The 25,909-nt window shown below is 37.8% G+C and overlaps 1 protein-coding gene across 1 annotated transcript in view; it reads right to left on the bottom strand.

Moving 5' to 3' along the window:
* The window catches only part of LOC138693033 (zinc finger protein 235-like), a 31,127-nt gene extending 7,651 nt beyond the window's left edge, over positions 1 to 23,476 (bottom strand). Inside the window, exons 1-3 of the mRNA XM_069816553.1 lie at positions 23,038 to 23,476; positions 11,887 to 12,024; positions 4,666 to 4,791 (exon numbers count right to left, since the gene is read on the bottom strand). Coding sequence (XP_069672654.1) covers positions 4,666 to 4,791; positions 11,887 to 12,024; positions 23,038 to 23,151 — 378 coding nt within the window. The 5' untranslated portion in view covers positions 23,152 to 23,476. The remainder of the gene's footprint in view (positions 1 to 4,665; positions 4,792 to 11,886; positions 12,025 to 23,037) is intronic.
* Positions 23,477 to 25,909: the final 2,433 nt, after the last annotated feature.

Raw genomic sequence — 25,909 nt, 5'->3', positions numbered from 1 at the left:
TTCTCAATAGGATATTGGACAACATTTTGTACGAGGTCAAAAAAAGTGATATTTCTCTAAAGTTACCAGTTAATCTTAATTAAATTAATTTAAATTCTAATTTTACTGATCTGGCTACCCTAGGTGAACGTCAGTCGTTCTCTTCTCTGCTGCTCGTACACCTACGCTGTGTTTACTGAAGGCTGACTTGCCATGGAAAATGGCTGTAATAGAGTAACTAATTACTGTATAATAGCAGAAATTAGTCACGAATTTTGTGGATTATTTAAGTGGTTTTTTTACGACAATGTCAACTGTAATTGCTACGTACTGTCTGAGCAAAGTAAAGATGATAATACCAGCGAAATGAATTCAGATTCCAGCGATGAAAGTTAGCCAGCATTTGTTCGCTATTGTTTAAAACATAAACCCAGAATAAATTCAACCAGGTACATTTTACATTACTGGTATATAATGGACTGGTTCAGTACTTTCTGCTCATAATACCAGCAGTTAACAAACACATTCTACTGATAATTAAAAGTTGCGGATACAGTATATGGTTAACAATGTTAATACTGTCTAATTTATTCCAGTTTAGCTCCATAATTTCTGCCAGGCAATATCATGTACTATGAAATTATACTAAAGCTCCAGAATACAAAATTTCCTTTGCTATAACCATAGTAATCATTACACAGTAGACAAAAAAACTCGTTCAACCATTTCGTGAACTCGGTAACTTGAAAAGAGTAAATAAAATAAACAGTAGTTTCATGCAAGCTCTCTGCCTGCACATAAATATCAGAACATTTTGTCAAATTTAGAACCTATTCTGGAATGTACTCAAAATAAGCTACATGATTTATTTTAAATTTACAAAATATATTTTCTCTAAGGGTAAAATAATGTTCTACAGACGATATATTGCAGATACATAAAAACTTGAAAACAACGTATGAACAACAAATGAAGGCAGGTGATAATGTTTGCACATACGTCTAAAGCAAACTCAATTATTTGGAAACGGTAAAAGGTATCGAGAATTTTAGACAAAGACGCAGAGAAGAAAAAAAGAAATAGAGTCCTTAAGAACAACATTTTTTTCAAACACACTGTTGGAATGTGTAACTTGGCAACCAATAAGGTTGCAGAAACGCAAATCAAATCAGAACCCGATCGCCAATCAGTTGATGTCTGATTTATTTGACTTCTAATTGCGTTGCACAAACGTGAATCTCCAATTAACTGGTATCGATTTACTAATTGCTGATTTGAAAAAGAAATGTATTTGACAACAGAGCTATTTAGCAACCACAGGCAATCTGATGCTCTTTAAAAGTCTCGGAACGAATGCATCAACTGACGGTGAGTAGGAAAACAAGTGAATGCTTTGCTGTTTTGTTGCTTTTTGTAGAAAGGAAACAGGCGGATTCTATTTGTATACAGATTATATTACTTAATCATTTAGTACGAATTTGCTAATCAACATTTTGTCTTGTAACCCACATGTATTCTCCTATTACTATTTTAACTGTATAATATATCTCAAGTGAATTAATCGTCGAATTTATCTCTCAGCATTTTAGGTCTTTTAAATTGTGTGTTTGTGTATGTGTGTGTGTGAGTGTGTATATTCCCCTTATGCTGTGCAATGAATTTGTTTAAGTGTAATTTTCTACTTTATTTTATATATTGTGCAACCGAACTTGACTATTTGTAATTTTATAGTATGCAACTGATCTTTACTATTGTAATTTTCTATTATATTCCACGTAATTTCGAAGGTATTTTCTTTTGTGTTGTTTTGTAATCTAATTTTGTATTTCTTGTATATTATTGAAACCTGGTTGAGTGGAAGAGAAGACCTCAGGGCCTTAACTCTGCCAGGCAAACCACCACCACCACCACCACCACCACCACCACCACCACCACCACCACCACCACCACCACCACCACCACCACCACCACCACCACCACCACCACCACCACCACCACCACCACCACCACCACCACCACCACCACCACCACCACCACCACCACCACCACCACCACCACCACCACCACCACCACCACCACCACCACCACCACCACCACCACCACCACCACCACCACCACCACCACCACCACCACCACCACCACCACCACCACCACCACCACCACCACCACCACCACCACCACCACCACCACCACCACCACCACCACCACCACCACCACCACCACCACCACCACCACCACCACCACCACCACCACCACCACCACCACCACCACCACCACCACCACCACCACCACCACCACCACCACCACCACCACCACCACCACCACCACCACCACCACCACCACCACCACCACCACCACCACCACCACCACCACCACCACCACCACCACCACCACCACCACCACCACCACCACCACCACCACCACCACCACCACCACCACCACCACCACCACCACCACCACCACCACCACCACCACCACCACCACCACCACCACCACCACCACCACCACCACCACCACCACCACCACCACCACCACCACCACCACCACCACCACCACCACCACCACCACCACCACCACCACCACCACCACCACCACCACCACCACCACCACCACCACCACCACCACCACCACCACCACCACCACCACCACCACCACCACCACCACCACCACCACCACCACCACCACCACCACCACCACCACCACCACCACCACCACCACCACCACCACCACCACCACCACCACCACCACCACCACCACCACCACCACCACCACCACCACCACCACCACCACCACCACCACCACCACCACCACCACCACCACCACCACCACCACCACCACCACCACCACCACCACCACCACCACCACCACCACCACCACCACCACCACCACCACCACCACCACCACCACCACCACCACCACCACCACCACCACCACCACCACCACCACCACCACCACCACCACCACCACCACCACCACCACCACCACCACCACCACCACCACCACCACCACCACCACCACCACCACCACCACCACCACCACCACCACCACCACCACCACCACCACCACCACCACCACCACCACCACCACCACCACCACCACCACCACCACCACCACCACCACCACCACCACCACCACCACCACCACCACCACCACCACCACCACCACCACCACCACCACCACCACCACCACCACCACCACCACCACCACCACCACCACCACCACCACCACCACCACCACCACCACCACCACCACCACCACCACCACCACCACCACCACCACCACCACCACCACCACCACCACCACCACCACCACCACCACCACCACCACCACCACCACCACCACCACCACCACCACCACCACCACCACCACCACCACCACCACCACCACCACCACCACCACCACCACCACCACCACCACCACCACCACCACCACCACCACCACCACCACCACCACCACCACCACCACCACCACAATATAGTGAAAAAATGAATCAAACATAAAACGTGTGGGGGCTTCTGTTGTGGGATTTGCCAGAGGAATCGACAAGAAACTGGAACATGCATAGTCTCCAAAGCCCAAAAAGAATTCCATTTCCCATCTCTCTGTTTACAAACTGGGATCGTAACCTACTCATTAAAAAATTGTGTTGTCATGTATAGAACCCTGCCAACGGGCTACAACATTCCAGAATTTCAATGATGGTGTAGACTACATATTGCCTGTACATTCACAGAAAAGAAACCTTTCCTATTTCGATAGAGTTCGGCATCATTTCAACCAGGTGATTGAATGAGGATATGAGCAATTTATTATACAACCGACTATTATTGGAAATCCTCTCGTGTCTGAATATTCTTTCTGGGTTTCAAGTCGTTCCCTGTCTGCGGTTTGGGGCTTTACGAGATCCTGCGATAAAAAAAAAAACAATTTCATGCGTAACATTCCTAACTACTCGACAAATAGTTGATTTCTGGACCCCAACAAAATCACCCAAGACAGCCTGAAAAATTCCAACAGCATAAAATCTCAGCGTTATTAGAACTTTGTTCATAGGAGAAACTGGAAGGTTTCGAGTTGTCTGTCTGCATATATTTGTTTCGATTATTAACAGTAACGAAACACACCAATCCTTACTTAACCTAAAGGTTTCCTCAAATTCTCTGTAATAGATAAAAACAATTCACGTCTATCACAGAAATGCCTTCTTCTTAACACCATTTCTTCATTCTAAAATTTCATCATCAGAAGAATCCGTTATGTCGAAAACAATATTATTACGCTATAACTATTTACTACCTTGGGTATATAAATTGCAGTAACTGCACTATAAAGAGAATAACATAAATACTTGATCAGTGATCTGTCACTTAACCAGCAAAGTCTGTTGATCAAATCTCATGGAAGAATCACCTCCAATTATATTTGATCAGTGTTTCTGCAACCGGGCCTAAGTGCAACAACCTCTTCCGTTTTCATAATTAAAACATAAAACTAGATAGCTGTTCAACATTAGTATTCTGCAACATGACATGACTTGTAATAGTAAATAGTGATGAGTGTTTTTGCCTCCATCATACAGTGAAAGGCACTGCAAGTACTCTTGAAAAGAGGCAGTGTCCGCTACAATTTAAATACAATATAAAACTGGAAGAAGAACACGCAGTGCATTCCTTGTGCTCCACTCACCTCTGGTTCTCGTTTGACCACAGGGAATGGATCTTCCTCAAATTTTACCTCTGATAAGTGATCAGGGCTCTGGTTCACATATTCCTCTTTTATGCCAGTCACATGATGATCCAAGAAATTCTGTTCCTGCGGTACAAAGAGACGTATTAAAAGAGCAATTTATTATAGGGTGTTAGAAGACGACTTCTAACGTTACAAGGGCTCTCTATATACCCGCATGTAAGGGCTTGACATGATGAATAGGGCCAGGATTCATATGCAAATGCAAATTTTTCATGAAATGCTAATTTTTGTACATGTAATGAATGTCTGTAACAATACGAAAAGCTGAACGTGCATATTACCGCCATTCCTGTATATAATATACTACTGTGCATATATTGTAGCATATTTTCAAGACTGTGATGGATTAAACCCAAAATTTGAGTTGTTTTGCAATAAAATAATAATAATAATAATAATAATAATAATAATAATAATAATAATAATAATAATAATACTAATAATAATAATAATGCAAATCTAGTCTTTCAGGTAAAGCTCCCTGTGAAGCAGATTTGAATAATTTCAAGGGAAAAATTGTTCCGGGGCCGGGTATCGATCCCGGGACGTCTGGTTGAACGTACCAGCGCTCTACCACTGAGCTACCCGGGAACTCCACCCGACACCGTCTCAACTTTTCCCTTTATATCCACACAACTCGCGTGGGCTGACGAAACGCCAGAGACCCACAACGAGTGCACACAATCTCTGTGTGACTTGGAACTGTGGTTTTCTGTTAACGTACACAGTAACGTATATATTATGCAAATCTAGTCTTTCAGGTAAAGCTCCCTGTAAAGCAGATTTGAATAATTTTAAGGGAAAAATTGTTCCGGGGCCGGGTATCGGTCCCGGGACCTCTGGTTGAACGTACCAGCGCTCTGCCACTGAGCTACCCGGGAACTCCACCCGACACCGTCTCAACTTTTCCCTTTATATCCACACAACTCGCGTGGGCTGACGAAACGCCAGACACCCACAACGAGTGCACACAATCTCTGTGTGACTTAGAATTGTGGTTTTCTGTTAACGTACACAGTAACGTATATATTATGCAAATCTAGCCTTTCAGGTAAAGCTCCCTGTGAAGCAGATTTGAATAATTTCAAGGGAAAAATTGTTGCAGGGCCGGGTATCGATCCCGGGACCTCTGGTTGAACGTACCAGCGCTCTACCACTGATGTTCTGCATAAAGTGTTGGCATAGGCTTCCGTGGCTAGTGCACATAGTGTGTGGAGAAATTCCGGGGCTTATACTGCGTTGTCTAGGTGCTAGTGGCTGACGTTTCGACCACTGTGTTGTGGTCATCTTCAGAGCAGTGGAATAAGGAAATGGTGTGCGAGCTTGTCTCAGTGGGTGAGGACTTCCAATGATAGGTGGGAGGTTCTCCTTTTGGAATATGATTGGTTCTTCGTTGTCCAAGGCCTTTAATATGAATACTCCCCTCCATGCAGAACTCAACCATGCAACTCCGAGCACTACATCTTCCCGTCACTAAAATAGCATATTAAGGGGACTCTCAACTTAAAAATTGGAGAAAAAGTGTCATAGAAATGAAAAATTAAATTTCTACAATAATTTACGTGACAGAACTAAATCAATACGCAGAATTCTTCCCCTATTCATTGAGAAGTCACAGTCAAATGCACAAAGCCAAAAAATAAAAAATGATAATTAAAAGTGATATTTCAATTAATGATTGATTAAAAATTGAAATATTTCTTATTTTGAAAAGTACTGGATCTAATGAGCTGAGATTTTGCATGTTACTTTCCATGTGTATATCAAACTTTTTCTCCAAATTTGAAAAAGATTGGTCAAATAGGAAAAAAGTTCCAAAATATAGTTGAGTGTCCCCTTAAGACTTTTGAAGAAATTTTTCATCTACACAGTAAGAAGCAAAGTAATTCAATGAAACTTCCTTCATTCTTATAGATTTATGTTCACTTGTCCATAAAAATAGTAATGGCTTCACCATCTATGACAGTTCTTGTATACCTGATCGAATTTCTCTTTTTACTTAAGTTATTGCATTTGTCAATTAAAACTTACAGATATTTACTCTCTTTCATTAGTTTCTTTCCTAGTCGTTTTCTGAATCAGAGTCTACGTGTTCTACTGTCTACGTGGTGACAGTAAGGACAAACAGTAAGGACAATCTTCTTTGCGTAAATAGGACGGCATATCGAAAATACCCAACAATTTTTTTTCGGAATTAAAAATTTAAGGGTTCGCAAAAGTTGCATAATGGCGCCACAATTTGGCACAAAAAAATTACTATCCCTTAGAAACACTTTCAACTGAGACACAGAGGGGTTCTTTTCATTATCTCATTTCTTTTCAACATAAGCATGTTTACAGTCTTCGATGATGCGGACTGCTATCATTTGTTATTTTTGTTGTTTAGTCGAATGTCCAAAGACTCGTCTGAAATTCACATGTGATACCAACAACCTACTAGGCCAGAAGATAATGGAGTAGGATGGCCAGTTCCATTTTCCCTACATTTGTTATCATATACAGATAAAAGCAAACTATTATTATTTTTTTTTAAGTTCTAAGTAATAGCAGGAATCCGAAACAAGAGGCACAAATATGTTACAGGAGACAACAATCCAGAATCTACCATGGATAGGTAACTGCTAACAAATTCCATACTCCACTGAATCATTCAATCTAACTGACGAGAAGAAGAAAAAACTATGTTTAGTTCTAAAAGAATTTCCCGAATCCATTTTTGCCAGTGACATAATGTTACATATTGTCGCTGCGCTCCAAAATCGTCTAACTAATATGCATTGAAATAGATTTTTGCAGGTGAAAGAAAAATGCATTATCACTTTTAAACCCCTTGATTTTCAAAGCTACTTTCGGTATAATTTCATCATTTCTCATGTAAGGATTCAGTGCTCGGGTTTTTCTTTCCTACGAAAATAATGCTGCCATGTGTGCTGCGAGCATTCCAGTGCAGCTGACATTACAGGCGACACAGGGTCCTGTGACGTCAGGAGGCAGAGAGATAACTCACACAATGTCCCTTACACAAGGCAGGCACTCAGCAAGATCTCCGTCGTTGTGTTTCATTGTATGAGATTCATTGTCTGTGTGTTAACAAAAATGCCGTTACATTTTTACAATATCGAATACGCAGATATGATTCATGTTTATGGCTTTTGTGACGGGAATGCTAATAATTCTGTGGACGAATATCGAAGAGAATTTCCACATCACAGAATGTTGTCACGTATAAACTACAGCCGGCCAATCTCCGGCTCTGACATTTCGCTTGGAAAGAAAAGAGAGAACGAGAGAGAAAGATAGTGACCAGCATTGCCAACCTGTGGCGTTTTGAAGTTGTGAAAAGAATCTCGAAATTCCACTGTGAATGAAACTATTCTGCTAAATTTTAATCTTAAAACAATCTGGTTCGGTTTAAAGTAATGTTTTTAATTCTATTGTAATATCCTGTTACAAGACTTGAGTTCTGATATGCGAAGATTAATTCAATCGCAGTTTGTAATGCTGGGGGAGAGGCAGACTCTAGAGGTTAAAGTTGTCTGCTAGAACCAACCAGCTATGAGCGTCTGATGTATTTAGCGCGATGTTGCCACTTCTTTTTTTATGCAAAGCACGTGACGAACAAGTCGTTAGTTCTTTGTGTTATAGTATAGGCGAAGTAGTTGTGTTGTTTTGTGCTTGAGCGATTTATGGTGCCTGTAAACCTAATTATTGATATAGTAATATGGCCAGTGGTCGTCAGAATCAAAGAAGGAAAAAATCGGCTCTTTTAAGAGCTAAAGTCATGAATTTATATACAGATTGCGTGAATATTTTGAGAAGGAGCGAGACAATGGAGAACCTCTTCTCCCTGTTACGAAAGTGGTAGATAGAGTTTGTGACGCTTTGAAGGTGGGAAAAACAACCGTTAAAAGTGTGGCGTCTTTCCACTTGAGTATTAACAGATTCTAAGGAAAGTAGAGTATATTTCATTTGATACACTTTCATTATAAAGATATTCCCATAGTCTGTGGTAATATACTGTAGGCCTATGTATAATTTACATACGCGTTCGCATTAGTTTTTATTCTGTTATAATTATTTAGCTGTGTACATTAACGGAAGATGCGATCTACGTTTGTATAAAATGATTTACATAAGTGTTCCCATTAGTTTTTATTCTGTTATAATTATTTAGCTGTGTACATTAACGGAAGATGCGATCTACGTTTGTGAAAAATGATTTACATACGTGTTCCCATAGTTTTTATTCTGTTATAATTATTTAGCTGTGTACATTAACGAAAGATGCGATCTACGTTTGTGAAAAATGATTTACATACGCGTTCGCATTAGTTTTTATTCTGTTATAATTATTTAGCTGTGTACATTAACGGAAGATGCGATCTACGTTTGTGAAAAATGATTTACATACGCGTTCCCATTAGTTTTTATTCTGTTATAATTATTTAGCTGTGTACATTAACGAAAGATGCGATCTACGTTTGTGAAAAATGATTTACATACGCGTTCGCATTAGTTTTTTATTCTGTTATAATTATTTAGCTGTGTACATTAACGGGAGATGCGATCTACGTTTGTGAAAAATGATTTACATACGCGTTCCCATTAGTTTTTATTCTGTTATAATTATTTAGCTGTGTACATTAACGGAAGATGCGATCTACGTTTGTGAGAAATGATTTACATAAGTGTTGCCATAGTTTTTATTCTGTTATAATTATTTAGCTGTGTACATTAACGAAAGATGCGATCTACGTTTGTGTAAAACTGTAAAATGATTTACATACGCGTTCGCATTAGTTTTTTTTTTTTTTTTTTTTTTGTGATCTACGCTAGCTGTGTACATTAACGAAGGCTGTGATCTAAGTTATATGTAAATGATTTATAGGCAAGCCTACGCGTTCGAATTATACTTGTTTTTTTGAAAGACATGACAGTTAAGCGGCCGAGCTTGGAACTACAGTGCTATGTTGCCAATATGGACTACCGTGCTGCCAGCTGATGGATGCTAGCAATTGACGTTAAGATGGCTGACGTTAAAACCAGTGGCGCCTCGTGGGTATTGAATTAAGGGGGGCTGCATACAAAAATAAACCAAGCAACTTACTTTATTTAAAGATTAGTTCCATGCGCCTTATCTTGTAAGTTATGTTTAAATGAGACAGGCTCATGTTAGTAGATTTACTGGCATTTAAAAGAATCCTGCGGACAAAATTCCGGCACACCGGCGACGCTGATATAACCCCTGCAGTTGCGAGTGTCGTTAAATAAACCATAATTTAATTTTTTATATCCAGATTTGAACCTTAGAAATATCTAACTGGCGATGTTGTAGTTTGTTATATAATATATCTACATGATACATCAATAAATGAAAAAAATAACGGAGCGAGAAATTGAATTCAGGATATTCAAGAGTACGCACCACAGCTCTTGCCTCATTTATTGTGATGTTGTTAGATGTTTCAGAATCCATTATGGTTTGAAAACATTCTAGCAATGGCTCCTTCTTCTTATAAACAACATTTACTGTTCTTATTTTAAATCCATCTTGTTGCCCCGGCTGATGGATTTGTCTTTGAAACACATTAATCTAATACAGACTGTGTGGAGATCGAGAGAAGAAAGCAGGGATACTGGATAAATTATAAAAAAAAAATATGCGAGCCTTTGTATTTTGTTTAGCAGCTATTTCCATTATGAGATTCAACTGATGGGCACTTAATTTCACATTTCTGCTGAATTGTTAAGGTGCTGAACTGATTAGACTGTAAATATTGTACAGAATTAAACATTGTTGCACTTGTTATACTCACAACATTAAAGAAAATGTATTTAAAACTGCGCGCTACTGACAAACTGCTGCAAATTTTGCAGCGCCTGGAAACTCTGGATTCATGGCAAGGGACAGCAGGAGGAGGGGTAAAACTAACGCGCAAAGCATCCGCGACGGGACTGGCAGCTCCAGGGGAGGAAGTGGCTTCACCCTATAGTCCTTGTCTCTGGTTTCGCTCTGGCAGCACCAGGGGAGGAAGTGACTTCACTAACGATTGCGTGCATGTTAATGAGTGCGAAATTTTTCTAAAAATTCGAGCCGCTAAACAGAGACTGTATAATAAATGCATTTCACAAAATAAAACGAGACAAGAGCCACAAATGTCTGGGGATGCTGCAGCTCCGCAGCCCCTCTTCGAAAGCCGTCCCTGGTTAAAACATTCATTGACAATTGACGCAAAGCTAAGGAAACAATACAAAAATCGACAGAGAATCAAACACAAAACTAACATTGTGTGCACAATAAATGTCGCCAAGAGAGCTATAAGCACTTGCCATGTGGAAACGGTAAATTTGGTAACTCAACTGTTGTTACCATAGCAACAGGTCTACCGCACTATGTGACATTCAGTTGTTTTTCCGATCGCAACGCTCCTGTCATGTCCCATCTTTCAAAAAACCAAGTATAGTCTTTTTTCCGCGCCACAAAATCGGCCGGCGAGCGCGTGACAATTTTCATTCTGTCAATACGTAACGGCAACACTGTCTCCCTCAGTCACGAGAAACGTCAGGGCCGGAGAACGACCGGCTGTACTGTAGTTTTAGTTCGCACATTTCAGTCCCCTGTGTTGCGAAGGCATATGATCTTGCAGTTGCCAACAATGAAACAGAAAAAAGCCCACGCACGAGTGGCAGTAACATATACAGACGACTAGGTGTTCCTCAAAGTAGGGTGTGGAGAACATTGAACGATGAGGGAATGTACCCCTATCATTTGCAGCGAGTACAAATCTTCAGCCAGAGCACTAAAGACATTGTGTGGGGTCTTTGAAATGTGGCTTTAATACAAATTTTTTATGTGAGTACTAACGTGAATGTTCTTTAATGAATTTATAATACACCGAGTACCATTATTGTGCACAATTTAAATGCTTAAACTTTCATAAATGACAATATATTCATGTGACCATTTTTCATCAGAATGATTCCAGAAATAACATCCAAGAATATTACGTGAATCACCCTGTATATATATAATTTTATTGCAAATCTCATAGATTGAAAGATGCTGCAGGTACTGTTGTAAAAAAGACAGTGTCCGTTACAATCAAAACATAAGATAAACACTGGAAGAACACACAGCATTCTTTGTGCTGCACTCACCTCAGGTTCACGTTTCACCACAGGCAACCAAATTACCTCCGGACGTTCCTCGAATTTTATCTCTGTTGTGAGATCTTGGCTCTGGTCCTCATATTCCTCCTTCATATCAATCACATCCCGATCCGAAAAATCCCGTTCCTGCAGTACAAAGAGACATCTTAAATGAGCAATTTATTACAGGGTGTAAGAAGACAACTTCTAACTTTACAAATTGTTCTCTATGTGTTTGTATGTCACAGCCTGATCACAACGGACGTATATGCTTCACATTACCATTCATAAAGCCAGGAATCATATGCAAATGCATATTTTCATGCAAAAACATTTGTTATACATGTTATTAACGTCTGTGATGATGAATAGGCAAAGTTAACTGCGCATAGTTGTTTAATATTTCGGCCATTACTGCATATAATATACTACTGTGCATTATAATTAGCATATCTTCAACACTGTGTTAGACTAGCAACAATATTTGTGCGAGATCGTGCGTATTTGCTTGTTTTCCGCACAGAACCAATACGCGGTAAGTGTGAAATACCACATTCAGTATTCCCAACGTAACACACATAACAATTTCCCTCTTCTTACCGCTTAAGCGCGACATTCATTTACTGCTTTAGGCTTTTAACATATTATTTTTAGAGACGTTTAACATAGTAATAATTATAAATTGCAAACTTATCACTGTAATTTCACCTAAATTGCAATGTTAATTATTGTTTTTAAATATTTGCAAAAAATTAAGTAAAGTTTACTACTCCACGAAACTTATTGCATTCCTGATACAAGTAACATTAAGGAAGCCGTGAAAAAATCAACGAGATTCCAGATGCCGATGTCATTACTGCAATATGTTATATATATAATATTGTTAAAATATTAAAATGAAAAATAAATCATTACATAACCTTACCGTTTGTTTTAAGTTCGCATTTATAGACTGGGGGGGGGGGGAGACAGACGTATATCACGGCCTGCTGGAGTATAGTAAACACAGAAAACATTTTACAGCAACAATGTTGAAGAAAGATATTTTGTTGTTCCGAAGTTGGCGTCATTAAACAGAAACCAACATGGAGATTTCATTGCAACTAATTAGATATTCGTCTTTCAGGTATGTAATAAACGATCTTCGCACAAAATAATGTACGATACACGAGCGGTATGTTTGTTTTCATGTTCGAGGAAAAGATTGAAAAAGCGAAACGTAGTTGAGCTTTTTTAATTTCCGAGAACATGAAAACAAACATACCGTTCTTCTAACGTATATTACTATTGCGTAGTTTAGTAAAAGAAACGATCAGACTCTGGATTATTCCTAGTCAGCACATAATAGTTTTTGCTTGACTGTACTCGATGGATAAAAATCCCTTGTCTATGAAGGGAAAGAGTGGAAAATCCACGACTGCCCGCTTTTGTTTCATTGAACTACTGCAGAAAAGGAACCATTCCCAAACATGCCTACCTACCTGACTATATCACTACTACCCTCGCTTCCTATGTTTCACTTATTCTGAGTTGGCGCACTGGCAGCATTTTGTTTCGTACCGGCAAGTACTCAAACATTAAACCATTGAGTTTCCACACACTTCGACAACAAGCCTTTGGGAATGTCCTTCTGAATGTATGAGTGGGGAACATTGTGGGACCTGCAAATTATTCAGGTCATTTCCCTGTACTAGGGTTGGCAACAGTTCGATGTTTCTGACATGGCTTTATTCACAGGGGTACAACATTTACGTACTAGAATCATTTCTCTGTTTCGTAAGCATGTCTGTATGAGACTGCGGAATTATCTTCCAATCCAGACTAAATCCAACAATCTGATAGGAACGAAAATCAAATATAAATGCCCGATATGCCATGAAATCGGGACATTTTGATACATGTGCAAATTATTTCGGGACGCGGGACGCAGTGGTCGAAATCGAGACTGCCCCGGGAAAAACGGGACGATTGGCAAGCCTAGCAGGGGCTAAATACTAGGGTTGGCTAAAAAGTAATGGCAACATTTCGATATTTCTGACATGGCTTTATTCACAGGGGTACAACATTTACGTACCTTTTATATAGTCGCCCCCCTTTTTTATTACCTTTTGCCAAATGTTTGGAAGGCGTCGTACACCATCAGCGCGTCCATCTTTGTTGATGTTCTCTATTGACCGCCTAAAGCACGGATAAGTTCATCTCTGGTATTGTACCGGGTCCCTCGCAGTGGTTCTTTCACTTTGTAATCGCATGGATCATATCGGGTAAGTACTGTGGATGTTCCATTAGTCCGCGTTTTCCGTCTGCCTTGGAGGTACAGAGTGGTGTAGTATTACCCCATCAATGTCATACGCCACAATGAACATCTCCTTCACAGCACTTTGTGTAGGGCGCACTTTCTTTGGACGAGGAGAACCGGGATGCTTCCATTCATTTGATTGGCGTTTCAAGTTTGGTTCATACGAGCGAGTCCAGGTTTCGTCCATAGCAACGATTCGTAAAAGAAAGTTGTCACTTTCCCTTTGGTACCGGTGCAACAAGGCCTTCCCAGAACGCTTTAACCCATTGTGCAACTGTGCGATATGGCAACACTGCATCGCCACATCCTTCACGCAGTCCCTAAAAACATTCTTGTGCACTACGACCTCGTGCCATTTCAATTTTGATCCAGGAACGTTGCTCTAGTTTTGTAAGGATGGTCTTAGGGCGCTCGCACTATCCCTATGAAAGCGATCGTTCTACACACTGCAGTAGATTGATGGAGTACTGTCGCCGCTGGCTGCACTAACTCATGTAACAGTCCTTGTTCATGTCCACACAGCTGGCAGCTCTCGAACGCACCATCGACACGTGAGAGCAGTGTTGCCATTACTTTTTATCTAACCTATGTATTTGGAAGTTTCGTGAATTGTATCACTATCTAAATTAGAAACAGACCACGATACAACAGGTTTATGTTCGTTTTAAAGGCATGGAAGGGCAATCATTAAGCGGAATCATACAGATAGTATAATGCAAAATATTGGTACACAGTACTGCATTGCAGTCATAAGGACTTATCTAAGCCACTCATATTTTCTTTCCATGAGTCTACATCAACAGTACGAGCGGTGATGTTGTCCTTGTTAAAATACACCCTTAAGTGTTTCGAATATGTTAATTCCTCACACATTAAACTTCTCTTATGTAATTGGTTGTCAGGATACGTTAATAGTGGGGGGGGGGGAAATAAGCCCAAATCGATTTTTTTTCCACTGGAACTTGGTTTCATCTGTATGGCTACGTTGACTTAACACAAAGTACTATCAGCAGACAAAATAAGTACCTAGCTATCTTTAATGAAGTTGCAAGTAAAGAAAGATCAACGTTTTCTCACAAAAATGCTTCGAGATTAGGAAGGTTAAAATAAAAAAAATAGTCCAAATCAATGATTTGGAACGTGATGACGATCTATTTTACGAAGAATTAAGTTCGGAAGATGAATATAATTTTAATATGAGAACAAACACCGAAAATCGTGAAAGAACAGTTCAAGAAACGTTCCAACAATGTAAAATTACGAACTATAGTCCCGTCGCTCTTATTTCCGGCAGCCAATCCCGTTGCAAGTCGGCTACATTTAAACATTTGCGTCTTGTCATTCGCTGTTGATTCGGTCATGGACTTCCTAAGGCTCTATAGAGACTGGGTACAATCGTCCGCAATTTTCGTTCTTTTCTTGCCGTTTGCAGCAAGGAGACGAGAATTTACAACAGTACAAATTTTAATTCCGCGATCTTTTAGGTGTATTTGTTTAAAAAAAAATAATAAAAAAAAAAAATAATAATAATAATAATAGAATCAAGGGTAACAATCGACTTGGAGCCATGCACCTGAATACTCCGGTAATTAAACCTTCAACAAACAGTGCAGCATTTGATCCACATACATTAACGTTATAGTCAACAATTGATTTCGTTAGGTATACAAAAGCTATCTCAACATTCACTTAGCTATTTATTTTTAAGTTTCTCACATTAAACATTATAACAAGAACGTAATCGACAGATTGAATTTTTTTCCGGCAGCGAGTCCCACAAAGCGCGGGGCCTGGGTGACCGCCCCACTTGCCCCGCCGAAGGGCCGGCCTTTCTATGAGAATCCACAGTTCTAACAGACCTAAGTTGTTACACTGCAAACTGAGGTCCGCGCATATGTTACTCCCAGTAACTGGGAAACTAGTACGGTACAGATTTCGAATAGGAATCACTTTTAAAGGTAATTCTTTCTAAACATTTCTCTTGTTTTGACTCCCATCTAAAGTTAAAAATAGAAAAACTTTTGAAGGTGTCAATGTCTATTTTGAACATGACACTTCGTAGTAATTTTTTTCTCCCTTCCCAAAAAACATTTTGATTTCGAATTTTTTCTATGCTTTCCTTAGATATTTATCTACGAAACCTAAAATTTACAATGCGATTATCATAGGTGCTACGACGTGATAATGTTTAACGGTGCGGAAAATAGCGTCGTCTGCTAACCGCAACTGGCAATGAAAGAACTAAAATGGCGAACGATTATATGAACCTACTCTTTATAGAACCTACTCTTACTAGGACGTAAGCAAAGAGGCGGAGCCACGCCGGAAATAACAGCGACGTGACTATAGTTATGAGACCGTACACAACTGGCGCATGCGTCGAAAGAAGTTCCTAGCGCCTTCTGAATTGCTTCTTGGAACAAACCTTTTGTCCCCGACACTTTGATATTAGTTCTGGTAATGGAAGGAGCCTGTAGTTTTCAGTCATAGGTCTGTCCTCGTTAAGTGCAGGCGTGTTCACTGTCATGGTTTATCATCTATTATTCATTACTCTTTTTTAAGTAGTTTGTCACTTGTGGGTGCGATACTTCGGTACTACTTATTCTGTATAGTACAGAACATAGGTTTACTAGTGGCTTGTGCAGCAAATGAAGGAACTAAGTTCATTACACTGTCAAATAAACATTTTTCAGATTTATTTTTAATGAATAATACCAGACATTCGGAAAGTTATTTTCTTCCATAACAATCAAAGATACTCTCTCGAGCCAATACAGAAGAGAACCACGCATATAAATATCTACACCACACCGCCATTAAATATATGAAAAAGACCCAATCCCACTTGATTAATAATTATAAAAATATTTTATTTTTAACAATATTATCTTACGTAAGTTTTATAGCTTTCAGTAACATATACTATATATACTATATAGCCGCCACTCAGTAAAATATAGAAATCAAAATCTAATTTAAGTTATTCTCTACTTCTACTTATACTGTATAACCCCAAAACGTTTCACTTTCATATCATCAATATAGCATTAACATGTAAAATTAATGAAAAATAGTCACGTCATGGCATTAACAACAATAATATTTCATTTCTAATGGTAATAATGTCATCAAACCACCTCAAGTTTTGTAGTTTTTAATATCCAATACACAGCTGTACCCAGAAAATTACACACCCCAGAAACTAACCTGTAAATCATTTTTAATAAGTTAAGTTTTTAATAACCAATTTAATGTGAGCTGTAAATATGTCAGCATTCTTGCAGATCATGGCCTTCGTGTAATATTGTTTTCTGTAGTACAGTGTGTGTTTTGTTTTATTCTGAAATGCAACACGGCCGACTTGATGCTCGCTTCGCCTCTCCTGTACAAAAAAAGCGAAGGTTATATCAAGCCGGCCGTGAATCCTATTAGCTAGTTCTCAAAACTGACGACAGATGGATTTTGGAAAATAGGAAAATTATGTTTAAAAATTGACATTTCACTGAAAACTACTATTTTTCCGAAAAACAGTGAGTTCCAAGCTTCAAAATGAGGGGTCTTTTATTAAAATCCGTCTAGCCGTTTTCCCGTAATTTCCGTTACCAGTTCAAATTATAATATATATAGATATTACAGAATTTAGCCCGCTACATGGAATCATTAAATTGAACCCAAGGCCAAGAAAGAGAACGAAGAAGAAGAAGAAGAAGAAGAAGAAGAAGAAGAAGAAGAAGAAGAAGAGCGTGTTTTAGGTTTGTGTGCAGGTTGTTTTTACTAATATCGAATATTTAGCAGAGTTCATGTTCAACAGGGCATATCCAAATAATCGTGAACGCATGCATTACTTCGTGCTTTAGTACCATTGAACTACTCAGCAAAATTCTATTCACAAGCCGCAAGTAAATGGGTACTTAAGTGGCCATTCGGACGCTCAGGTAGGTGATATGGCCCAATGAGATGATCTTGCAAACTGCAATGCCGATCTTGATATTTACAGCGAAACTGACATGATCGCCTTAATCTGGGTTCACAGACCTCAAGTTCCATAATATCCCAAAATGTTCAGTAGGGCATCCTCTATTTGTTGTTCAATTCTTGCAATCTGTTACTGAATCACTCACTACATGGAGACACCCTAGTTTACAATTTGCTTTCATTTTCCTATTAATTTCGATCTGGTATATTTAATTTTTGGAAGTTTGCACCAAGTTTAGATACTCGTACATTAATATTGAATTCTATACAGTTTATCTTCGTAAACTATGCTGTGTGCTCTTTTATTTTCCTAACTGTTGTTGTCTACGAGTTTAAGATAATCATTTCTTTCATTCCTCATCGAATATCGCTGAATCAATCCACTTCTGTAGTTTATAAATCAACTGTGGTGAACAAAGCTGGGGGCGAAATGTCCCGATTGTGGTGGCTTCTTTCATTACGAGAAAGGTATCAACATTCATTACAGTGATTCACACCTTGATATACACTCAACGAAGGCAGCATAGAATTGCTCACTGAACTACGCCATGATTTCAGCGCGAGATTGAAGATTTTCGAAAGTTTCGAAACCCATTTCGATTAGTCGAAATTCCCTAGTCAGTAAAGACAGCAGATGTAACTGGGTTATCAATTTTGGGCCCTGAGATTAGAAATCTCAGAACTATAAGGTATTTTTCAAGAGAAACGTAAAACAAATTCAGTATTAGAATTTTGGAATACAGTTCCAGAAAAATAGTTCGAAAATTTGGTATCGTGTGCATATAAAATGCTGTGTGTTTTTGGATCAATGTATATTTGTGAAATGCCTTTCAGCAAGATAAAATCAATGGTAAACATAGATCTCATCTCCCCAATGTGAACGTGGAAAACCTGCTGAGGATATCTGTCACAAATCAACCAGCTCGTATTGAGAAAACTGTACAGGGCCATTCCACGAAAATGCGACATTTTCACGAAAAATAAAAATCTCACGAATCTCTGCTTGTTATATGTCATTTTTTTCGTTATGATCAGAATTTTTTGAATCTGATAACACTCATTGTGTAACAACTCGTATGTGGAAGAAAAAGCGCCAAGAAGTCTGTGGTTTAAGAGCGCGAAATTATGTACTAGAAATCACATATTTGAATGCACATTTAAGGCAAATAAATCATTACTTCGGTACGTTAAATGCAATTAATAATGAAGTGCGGACCGTTGTTAATAATTACAATGCATAGAAACCGTAATACAATGATTATTTCGTGCTTGATTGCAATAATAATTACAAAGAAATGTTCAGAGTTCGTGTGTCACGCTCAAATGGACATTTGTTTATATTTCTTCAAAACCATTTCATTTTTTTCATTTTTCATAAATGTAAAAGTGAGACACATCACATAACAATCAACTTCTTATATGGACAACATTTTGATTGATGTACGTATTCTATAAGAAAAACACGTGACACACGTAACACAATGACTGTGATACACGAACAAAAATGTTATGTTCGTGTATCACTAAGGTCTATCTTAAAATCCAGTTACAATTTTTGTTGTTATTGGAAGTCTTTACGTCTAAACATAATTAGTAGTGGAATTTCAAATACTTATTATTGATTTAGATAATTGTGTGCGTGCACACGTAGCTGTGAGTTTTTTTTTCAATGTACATAAACTGTAGGTTAAACACTCTTGAAAATGTATTCCATAACTGTTGTAAGGGGGAAAGGAAATGGCCACGTTATCCCATTATCTCCTGGCATAGTTGCCTCATAAGTGGTGCCTTCTCGGTATCACTTGTGAGGTTCACACATGTCTCTGGACAGACTAAACAACAGCTGTTGTAAAAATATAGTGTGTAGGGCTAAAATTAGCATAAGACAATTTATGGCTAAAGTTCGTATAAAATATTTATTATTTTTTTTAATTCCTTGAATTAAAAACTTACAAAAATTGGTTATGTTACGGTAATTTATTTCATATAAAAAAAACAAGCTTATGCAGTACATTTACCGGTACATCGTAAATAGGTACCTAGCCACCATACTAGGCCAATGTATAAATAAATTGGTGTAATTATTTGCACATTACGTAAATGGTACTAAATTTCTGATACTAATTTAAAATCGTTTTATTTAATAACATTAATTAACTTGCCCTAGGTATCATTCAGCAATTCTAAAACTTAGGCTTTTTAAGTCTATATTACCGGTAGTTCTTCTATTGATATAAATATTAATACATTTTTAACATTTTTTGACAGTATTTTCAAGAATTTAAGTTGGGCTGATTACTTGATTGGGTTTTTTCCGAGATTTTCTCCAACCATAATGCGAATTTCAGGTAATCTATGACGAATTCTCGGCCTCATCTCGCCAAATACCATTTCGCTATCACCAATCCCATTGACATTAAATAACTTAGTGGTTGATACAGTGTCATTAAATGACCAATTAAAAACATAGGCTACACGTGAAGTTACAAAATCTTGTGGTGACGAAGACTTTAAAGTGTCTGTGATGTCTAAGGAAGGGAAGTACTACAAATGGCTGACATATTGGTATATTTATCACATGACATTACACAGGAAATATCATCACATATGGTTGTAAACAACCCTGGATATTTTTAATTTAAAAGTGTATTTTAGTGTAATCTAGTGTTGTAGGCATAGTGTATAAGTCTTTCACAAGAAGTGATGTATTTATAGTGCATTTAAAACAATTAGTAGGTAACCAACATGGCAGAAATGTTCGTGTGTCACAACATATTTGCAATATTTTATTTCTTAATGGCACTGTTAATTTTTTTTAGCTCGTGATTTTGCAGTTACATGTACTACACAAGTGTCTTAATTGTTTGGAAAACAAATGAATGCATTTATGTCATTTGGCACAATAATATGAACATTTTCAATTTTGGTAATAAATCTAGTGGCAAGAAAAAGTTCGTGTGTCACACCATACAATATTTAATATTTTTGCATTATTAATTATTCCTTTTCATTAAGAATTTCTGTTTATATTTAGGAATGCTTACTTAAAAGACAGTAATGTCTTTTTCATGAATTACTAAGTATTTAATTAAATATCCTGTGAAGATCATTGTTAGGTACTTAAAAAATGTTACGTGTGTCACTATGGAATGACCCTACAGGAGGGTAACAAAGTTTGACCTCCAACTTCACAGCAGTAATCTACATAACTGCAAGTTATCTTAAAATTATGTAGTAATAATAATAATAATAATAATAATAATAATATATGCCTCACACAGGTAACTATTAATATAAAATCAATGAAAGTAATCAGTAATGAATGTGTTTATCCTGAAATGTAATAAGACTGCGTGTTACCCAGTCTGGGTACTCTGAAATTTGGCGTGGCTCTCCTACAGAGGCTGTTTCTCTTGTAATTTCTAGTGAGTACCACTGCTCTACAAGGACACTGGCTATATGTAATCACGATAACTCCTGAGTGAAGTGATGTTTTATAGTAGGTTATTTTACGACGTTTTATCAACATCTAAAGCTATGTAGCGTCTAAATGAGATGAAGGTGACAATGCCGGTGAAATGAGTCCGGGGTCCAGCACCGAAAGTTACCCAGCATTTGCTCATATTGGGTTGAAATAAAACCCCGGAAAAAGTCGCATCATGGTAACTTGCCTAATCCGGGAATCGAACATAGGCCACTTGGTTTCGCGGCCAGACACGCTAACCGTTATTCCACAAGTGTGGACGAGTGAATTGATGACTGAGCGAAATGCCAAATAAGGTGGGATTAAAACATATTCTTCTTAAAATGCCGAAACTAAAGTTGAATCAACAATACGTAGTCAAATTTAATCCTATTTGAAGGTGATAAAATTTGTCACGAATTTTCGAAAAGACACAGCCATAAATACGGTGTCTTTAGTGAATATTTAATAATATCAAAAATAATAAAAATGCTGATAAATTAATACTGCACTATTATCGATATTCTTATTTGTGTGACTCCTTGTTTTGTTATATTTTGCCCTTATTGATACCTGATGCTGTTACGAAATTTTAGTATCCTGTAAAAGACATAGATTGCACAGGACTACCTGGTTAACTGAAGTATCAACAATAATTGGTCTAGCTAATTATTCACTAAGCAATAACAAAGACTTTATTTTAAAATACGTGGGTACTACTTAATTATTTGTAATAAATGCAGCAAAGCGCACGGATATGGCTAGGCATTAATAAAATTAAAATGACGTTCAAAAGAATACAAGCCATGTAATTACACGAAAATAGAAATAGAATTACAACAGTTCACGGACTACTGATATAGCCTACCCAAATAAATTCATACGCGATAATACATGGATTTTAAACAGTGTATAATTAAACGTAACATTTCAACAAGTAACACATCTTCACCGATAGTTGCTATCACATTGATGTGAATTATGATTCAGAACTGAGAAATGCAATAAGAGTTATTATGTTTTGTTTTGATACTCTAAATCTTTAAGGAGCAATTGCGATAATATGTACACGTACACCTAGCCTAAAATAAAATTAATCATTTTAAACCGTAATTGAGAATTTTAGAAAAAAATACATAATTATAACAACACTGCGAGAATGTGTAGTTTAGCAACATTAACAGGAAGTGTAACAAGAAATTTCGTTTTCAAACTTAAAACATGAAACCTAGTGACATATCAACAATAGAGTTCTCTGCAACAAGATATAACTCGCAATAGTATATATTGATGATACTTATTCTATCTCTATCATAGAGTGCAAGGCAGTACAAGTTCTGTCGTAGAAAGGTAATGTCCTTAGAATCAAAATATAAGATAAATACTTGAACAACAAGGAATGCATTCCTTGTGCTCCACTCACCTGAGGTTCACGTTTCAATACAGCTGACGATATTGGCAAGGGATCTTCCTCAGATTTCACCTCTGATGTGAGGGCATGTCCCTGGTCCACGTATTCCTCGGAGTAGTAAGACATCACTTCGTAGGACTATGTCTAGCGGTCGTTAAATTGTTTCTTGCACTAGCTCTACCTCCATTAAATTATACGATCAGGTCACGGCTGACTAAATCGTTAACTTTGTTTCTTCCAGATGGCCGTGAAGTTATTAGACTTAATTCATAATTGCTGTAATATCACCCTTCATTGTTATTATTTATTTTTTAGTATTATTAGTTTTCTATGAATATTGCTGATTAAAAGATTCAAGATAGAGTATCCACCCTCCACTTTAAACGAATATTGCACACTTGTATCACTGCCAACGTCAATTACCTTGATAATTAGTAGGCTTTTCAGTATGGAATAGTGGAAATAGGATGTGATCACTTTCAAAGCTGTATTACTACCCGACTTGCCCTAATTACGTATTGTTCCTTGTATACCAAACTTGATCTGCGTGAATGAAAAACACCGCCATAGATGCTAAATGTCCTGTAATTTGAGTCAAATTTATTTGAGTGAGAGAATGAAGATGATTTCAGTGTCGCCAACACCTCAAACATAATAATCCGGCTGAAGGTGACATTACAACTGATTGAATTTACCATCTCAACACATAATTCTATTCCTCTTGATAATTCTCATTAATTAAAATATTCGGAAACAGAACAGCATTGCTTTACTCTTTACTCCAACAGTCGCAAAATACGACATCCTCATCTGATCTAACAAAATCTTTTCCTTTACAGTAATCCACTGTGCAAAGAGTACACTTTTGGAATCTTTAAATTGGAAACATATTAGAACCACATTAACACGCGCAAACAGAATAAACAAGCACATTAACAACTTACGACATACACACACTGCAAACACAGTTTAATTATGATTCCAATTTTAGAAGAATCTAAATTGCTACTAGTACTAGAAAAGGAAGAGAATTTACAACCTCCCGGAAAGAGGATGCTTTTGACCTAAATTATTTGTCGGCAATTTCCTTGAACCCTCTATATTTCCTCTCAACTTACTATTCTCAAAATATCTAACGTAATAAATTTATGACACGCAGTGTATAGAGGGTCGTCGGTAAAGTGTTGTAAAAGTGGACGTCCGTCCAGGGAAAGGTCCTCTAACACCTTATTGAGAAAATCTTAACATTTTATTTAATTTTTCTGTTATTTAGTTTTTCCTTTTTCTTCTTCAATCCTGATTCCTGAAGCTAAAATATGGGACATAAAATCGAGAAACTGAGGTGTCCACACAAAACCATTAAAACATGCATTTAAACTTACTGTAATGTATATTATATGCATTATTAAGCTAAAAATTACCTAAATATGCATTATGCATGTTTTTATCCCTAAAAAATCGAAAACATGCAAATATGCACGGGAAAAGTACACATATTTGGAACCAGAAAGTAATGAAATGGAAGAAGTACTAAGTTTGAGCTATGTCCTGTTCCTATAAAAACATGCATTTGCATGGAATTCTCGTCTCTAATTATTATTATTATTATTATTATTATTATTATTATTATTATTATTATTATTATTGCTTATTTCTTGTCTTTGGTTTAGACCAAAGGCGGATCCAGGGAGGAAATAGTAGGAAAAAGAGCTACCCTCCCCCTTAGGGTATCCTGGATATACCACTGATTTTGGCACTAGGCATTAAATATGTATGAGCCGCCATTGAAGTTTAGCATATCGAATTTAGGTAATTTGCTAGAAGACGGGTAAAATCCAACATGGCTGACGAAAACTACCAAAAACGTTCTGCCAACTATGAAGTCCAAATGTCACCAAACATCGCAAAATCAAAGATGAAAAATGGAATATATATTCGTATTTTTAAAGAAGAACAAGCCCTACAAAAAATGAAAATATATTTAATTTTTCGCCTTTGATTTATTTGTCGTTTCGTGGCATTCGAACTTCATAGTTGGTAGTACTATTCTTGCAGTTTTCGATCGCACTTTACCCCCAAAAATCACTAAAACACAAAACAAAACAATAATTTATCACCTTATCAAATAAAATTCAATTCTCATTGACGTCTTCATCGACAAACACTTCACTTCCAGTATAAATGACACAGGATTTAGGGCAATCTAAACTTAAACCATGCAAGAGACAAAGAACTAAACCAACACTTTGTCGTACAGTCAACTTTGCATAAATAAACCACGTCTTAACACTAAATGAAATTCCCTTCAAACACTTCATACACCTTAACATCTACAGAATATTCAGTAAATAATTCCTTTAAAACACAGAAAAACAGTTTTCTCAACATTCCACACAATCCTTATTCACCAGCGAAAGAAGTAAACCAAAATCGACACAACATTTAATGTATAATTTCAGAACACGGATTCCTTTCTTTCTTTCTTCAAAATTCCAATCTTGTGCACACAAAATAAATTATTGACACTGAAAAGTGCCTTTTCGTAAGCATGATGATGCGCATTCGACAAATGCAGACAAATCTATAATGTAACACCACTCACGTCAAACAACCAAGAACAACTGACAACGTCATTATCCATTCAAAATTAATTAAAATTTTAGAATAAATTACAGCTATAACCAATCAAATCGAAATAAAATCATAAAATGACAAACTTTCAATAGCCTTAGCCATCAGACACAACATAACACCACTCACGTCAAACAACCAAGAACAACTGATAACGTCATTATCCATTCAAAATTGACGAAAATTCTAGAACAAATGACAACTATAATAAAGAAGAGAAAGCGCACATTCGTGCAAAGAGAAAGAGTTTTAG

This window comes from Periplaneta americana, chromosome 17 (assembly GCF_040183065.1).
Source record: "Periplaneta americana isolate PAMFEO1 chromosome 17, P.americana_PAMFEO1_priV1, whole genome shotgun sequence".
NCBI lineage: Eukaryota > Metazoa > Arthropoda > Insecta > Blattodea > Blattidae > Periplaneta > Periplaneta americana.
The sequence above is the reverse complement of the archived record's forward strand: the minus strand, read 5'-3'. Positions and strand labels throughout refer to the sequence as shown.